Genomic DNA, 6000 nt, shown 5'->3' on the forward strand with positions numbered 1-6000 from the left:
TCAGCCTGTGCCAAAGCTCGGCACGAACCGTAAGAACCCAGATCGGCCTGGGTATGTATCAGCGAGGGGCCATTACTGACCAAACCTGACCTTGAATCAAACAGATTGGTTAAACATACCTCCCCCGCCCTTAGTACAACAACAAGACACAAGCCTCCAGACCCAGGAACACTATGAAGTGGCCATATTTCTTAAATTTAGCCTGCCTGCTCATATTTCAAAGAGAGCAAAAGCACACCCAGATATATATTTTGTTTATATACTGCCAGAGTGTAAACACCCCACCCCCTCACACAATTTCCAGCACTCTCGTTTACCTCATTACCTTACTCTTTCCTGACCGTGCTTCTCTGCATCTTTCTGTGTGGGCTGTCCGTGTGGCGTTCTGACTGAAATAACCACAGGCCGTCTGAGAACTCGGGCTAAGCGATTCGTGGCGGCCCTCCCCGTCCTCAGCAGAGCTGCGGCACGGCGTTTAAACCAGGGCAGTCTCGCCTGTCGGCCATTCCGCCTCATCGTGGGAGGGATTGTCGTTAGGAGTGCGACAGGCAGACTCAGAGAGGAGGGGCGTACAATCTGTCAAAAAACAAGTTTTTAATTAAAAAGCCAAACTGAGGGGGGGGGGGGCAGAATCCAGAGATTTCACACTGAACTAAATGCATGTGGTTTTGAACATGGATGCACTCTAACCCACCATGACACCAGAACTTTCTCAGACCAGGTTAGGGAAGAGTAGAGACGTGCATCATCCTGACATCATGTCGATGCTGACGGCCTGATTCCACTCAGTGTTTCAGAATGACTGATGGAAACAGGCTGGTCATGTGACTGAGCAGAAAAAAGGCACAACTGGGCCAGAAGTTCAGACATTCAGTGTGATGACACACAGGAAAATGACACATGGCGTCTCAGAGCTGAATCAGGGACAGTCAGGCACCGGCACATCATGGGCAGGACAATTCACTGGTAATGTGACCATGGGAAGGCCAGTGTGGGAGTACGCATCTTTTGAGGGGAGATGTGGGGTTCTGATCCTACGATGGGAAGGATCGCTGTACACTGCTAGTCATTGTCTGGTGTGATCTGATGGCAGCTTCTGACATAACCATGGAGACGTGTGCTACACAAGGCAGTGACTGACAGGGTCCTGAACTCTCATTACTTCCTCCCCCGAAGGGCATCACCTCACACCATGTCCAGAGGGTGGGGCTACCTCATTCCTCCTGAGAACACCCCAGAACGGCATGCTGCAGCTGTACACAGTCAAACTGTATCTTCCTAGTCATGTTCTTGTACTGAAGGAAGCTCAACGGCAAAGAATATCTGCTCGCAGGTCACATCACCACAACACAGTGAGGTCACCCAGGGGGGAGTCCCATGTATCTCAGCACAGCAGAGGACGGATCCTCCTACAGAAACTTTGCCTACTTCAGTCACCCATGCAAGTTCTCCAAAACTCAACATCAATGACAACGCAAGGCTGCATGTGAAGGTCATGCTCAGGGCACAGTAAGCACTATATACTCAGGGACAATTTTATGAGGTACAGCCTTTCTGCACAGCACTGCTGTACTGAGCTATTTTCTTTGCAGTTCTGGCCTTCCTGTCAACTTTAACAAATGATTCTCCACTACCCTCATTAGCAAGGTGTTCTTTGGCTACAGAAATGGATGTTGTTTATCGCACTATTCTCCGTAAACTCTAGACATTGTAGCGTGTGAAAATCCCAGGAAGGAGGCTGTTCCTGAGATGCTGGAACCACCATGTCTGGCACCAACAATAACACCATATTTTAAATTCTCAGATCACACTTACTGTCCATTCTAATGCCCTTCTTGACCCTTTCTGAGTGCTATAATATACCCACTCTCAGTAGGTGCTCTCCACGGCTGACCGTGAGCTCCTCACAAGCCTTGCCATTTCAGATTTGCTCTGACCCAGCGGTCTGACTTAGTGACTTAGCATTTTCATGTGGACAAAAATTTTCTAAAAAACAGGGTTTGTGTGGACAGGATTTTTTTCAATAATGGAGGAGGAAAACACCATTTTTTAAAATATCCGCATACGTGTGGAAAAGGCCTAAGTTGTTTAATAAACTAATTAACAGCCACGTTCCTGTCAGGGTCAGTGCGGACATGACTTCACCGTTATACCCATGTGCCTGGACAGAAATTACTGTATTGCAGCTGTGTGATATTCTATAAAATATTGATGCCCATCCATCCAGTGATGGACCTGTGGACTATGCAATAAGAAAAACATTAATTACTTTACAAAAGCCAGTCACTTATGATATTATTATAACATAGCAGACTCAAAGACATGGGGGGCGGGATCAGTCAAAATTAAATGTGTTCCCTTTAAAAACGCGGCCACATGAACTGAAACACCCCCCCAAGAGGAGATGGTTAAAGCCACATCGTTAATTGCTTTGTACAATTTTCAAAGCCATCCCATAGGGAAACACAAGTGGTCGGATCATGCAGGATTAGGTCTCGGTTCAGTCACACTGCTCTCTTATATGCAGCCATCCACTTAAAAAGGTAACAGCTATAATGACACTTATGGTGAGTTATAACAGTAATAGTGATATAACTGCAGTGGGTACCTAACCTCAAATTCTGCGGTATAAGTGGCAGCTCTGTAACAGCATTAAGGACAAGGGCCGAAAGTGGCCAGTTCTAGTACCCTTGAGGCACTTAACCTGAACAGCCACTCCAATATCTAGATATAAAAACAGACAAAGCTACAGACAGAAGAAATTATCCATCCATCCATCTTTTAACCACACATCCCAGTCAGGGGGGGCTAACTCCCTGGAAAGTGATATTGTTATTGTTATTGTTATTGTTATTATTGTTCTTGTTGTTGTTGGAGGCATGGAGGGTTCATGAAGCTCACACACGCACATAAAGGACCATAGTTAATACAATACTCAAACTAGTCAAACTTACTGTATACAAACTTATACTAATACAAGCTCTTTCATTTCTGCAGTGAGCGTGGAGTCTGTCCCACACAGGGAATGACACAGGGGACGCCCTGGACGGGATGTGCATCCTTCAAAAAGTCACCGATTTTTAAATACAGCAACTTATTGCATCTTCATTTGAAAAGTTAATTGTATTCCGGGAAGATGATGTATACCTTCAGAAAAACAAACTATATGTCAGGCTAGGAATCGTTAAGTCGGAGAAGTCGGATTTTTCTATTTATATACTAAACCGAGGCTTCAATGGTGCAGTTATTTGGCAATCGTACTGTGTAAATGTGAACAATATAAAAGGCCCATATGCGTTGAACTGCAATTATTTGAACTACGTTTATTGAGCAGGCGATTTCATTTCTTTTAAGTGTAATTAATTGGGTCACTTCTACAACTTTCACTCAAAAAACTCATGGTAAAAAAAAGCTCCTTTTTATTGCCTGCTAGCATCACATATTGCGTAACTGTTCTTTAGGAGACAACCAAAACAGCCCTTTCTACCTCTCAACAGCACAATCCTTCTGCATTCAAACTCTGCGAGGTTAGTAGAGTTTCAGTAACTGCAAGGGAAGGACGTCAACCTCAGAAAATGTTCCTCAACCAACATACTAATCCAACATACTAGTCTATTTTTTTGCACTCAAGTGGTGCATCAGTCAAGCTTACGCAGGGGGATGCATAAATATATGCCATTTCATGTCCCTTGACCCAAGGCATCATCCTGATGCTCAGAATTTACGTTTAACAGTGCTGACTTGCACTTCCTAAATGTCAAGGGTGTGATTGCTTTGATTGCTTAAGTCCACATTAAACTAATTAAAATGTAATTCACCAGTTTATTGCCCATGGTTCGGTGTTTCTAGTACAGACGAGATTCAGATTGAGTGTCAAACTTATTTTATGTAGGCCTTATTATAGTGTCAAAAAAGGTTGCCTATATCACATATGGACTTTGTATAGTTACAAAAAACATATATATTTATTCACGCATTAGGGTTTTCAATTCATAAATATTTTTAAATCTTTATAAACCGGCAGGGGACTTACTGCATCCCTATGGTATCACCTACCTTGATGATGTTCTCAAAGATTGTATCCCTAAAATCCAGAACAGCTTTCTGGTCGAATTCCTTCCCGTGGATAATCCTCATCTGTTTCAGGAACGTGGATTTCCCACTTTCTCCAGCCCCTAGCAGAAGTATCCTGACCAGGCGTCGGACGGACCTTCTGTCCCGGGCCAGCATGGCATCGATCTCTCGACTCCGGCGCTTGGCTTTTCGCTCCTGGTTCAGATCCCGGTTTCGCTCCCGTTCCTTCTCGCTACTTCGCTCCTGACCGGCTTCGGCTGGAAGCAGGCAGCGGCTCAGGGTGCGCATCACGCCGGCCATTCTTTCCAGTTAAGCCGACGCTGTGATGGACTCCTTCTGGTTCCTTTACATCTGAAACTTTCCCCGAGTCGCTTTCATTGACAGAGTCGCTTTAACAGCGCCGCAAGTCAGGCGATGACTAAAAAGTTAACTCACTTCCTGAAGAAAAACAACCCAGAGCCACTATTCCGCAAGTTTTCTCAAAAGAGAACAGGTCTAACTCTTTAAAACAAGCCACAAAAACTTTAAGCTAGGAATGAGACATTATCTACTTAGAGCAACATGAAATATCGATGCAAAAACCGAACCAGTTAAGCATATTTGTGCAGTAAATATTAACAAAATTCTTACTGCTCACTTACTAACAAGTTCACATCAATCATACCACACGCAAGGAAACTTTTTTCCAATTTTCAAATCATGCTCTGTCAACAAACTAGTATTCTCGTGAATATCTGGTTAAACAAAATATCTTAAAAACTGTATGACAGAATAATTTTGAGAGTAGTTCTGAAGAGAAAAGCATTGGTTGTGTTGCTCTGATATCTCAGTCGGTGCCTCTCTTTTCCTTTTCTTAAAACCAGCGGATTTAGATTTTTGATTGAGCTGCAGGTATGGGAACAGCCTGCAGGGGGCGCCGGCAGAGCCGTGGGTGGCGCATAGTATTGTACTGAATCTTTAACACTATTTGTGATTTTTTTTTTTCAGTTCTACCATGAAGTCGTTTGAACGATTTTTTTTTCTTGAAATCACAAACCAATATGGAATACATATGAATTATACTAAATCTGAATAGTGGTATCGATATGACAATATATGTGTTTATTTGTTTTCATATTTTGTGATGGTGGTTTACTCTTTCCATCAGACATAGGTCAGGAGTCTCAGGAGAGAGAAGATAGTAAAGGAAACCAATTAAGCAGTTCATTGCAAGAGCTTTAATTTTCTTTCTTTATCAGAATATGTTTTTGGCATTAGAATTGTCGATGCTGTTCTGTTTGTAATAAATACATTACATTTAATTTCTTATATTCATTGAATTCTTTGAAGAAACACGGGAGTCCCCGCAGTCCCCCACGATTAAGATTGCAAATATATGTCCCCATGAAAAAATCTGTCGAGGGATGGATTTTATATATATAGGAAAATAATGACAAATCGCTAAACTGTTTTAGAATAATTATTTTTCGGGGGACTGAGACATAACCCCTCCCCCCCCAAAAAAAATATGGTCCAGGAGCGCCTATGTTTCTGATTATGGCACTGTGGGTCGTCTTCTGAGGACGACCAGCGGCGCAGTTCTGTAAATAATGGACAATCTCTTTGTGTGGTCAGCAGGTGGCGCCATGAAACAATATTACATTTTATTTTAAGTTTCGGTTTTTTCTTCATCAAAATTATATTGCGAGTTTTTTTTTTCGAAATTTATAATACAAATTTTAGGCATTATTAAAATGTTACCCAATAAAGTCACAGTAACAATAGAGCACTATGTATAATAATTCGTTGAGAGGAAATAGAATTTATCACTGAAAGTGTCACATCTCCATTGTACTATTTGTAACATCGATAGTAGGAAAAAAGTCAAGACAAAACTATACTCTTTCTTGCTTTTCGCATGACTGACGACGTCAGTTTCCTGTTTTC

At 42.4% G+C, this 6000-nt stretch overlaps 1 protein-coding gene across 1 annotated transcript in view; it reads right to left on the bottom strand.

Moving 5' to 3' along the window:
• LOC111853263 (guanine nucleotide-binding protein subunit alpha-12-like) overlaps window positions 1-4932 on the bottom strand; it is a 44917-nt gene extending 39985 nt beyond the window's left edge. The window contains exon 1 of the mRNA XM_023829973.2: window positions 4057-4932. Coding sequence (XP_023685741.1) covers window positions 4057-4374 — 318 coding nt within the window. The 5' untranslated portion in view covers window positions 4375-4932. The remainder of the gene's footprint in view (window positions 1-4056) is intronic.
• Between the last annotated feature and the right edge of the window lie 1068 nt (window positions 4933-6000).

The sequence above is a fragment of the Paramormyrops kingsleyae genome, chromosome 22, assembly GCF_048594095.1.
Source record: "Paramormyrops kingsleyae isolate MSU_618 chromosome 22, PKINGS_0.4, whole genome shotgun sequence".
Classification (NCBI taxonomy): Eukaryota; Metazoa; Chordata; class Actinopteri; order Osteoglossiformes; family Mormyridae; genus Paramormyrops; species Paramormyrops kingsleyae.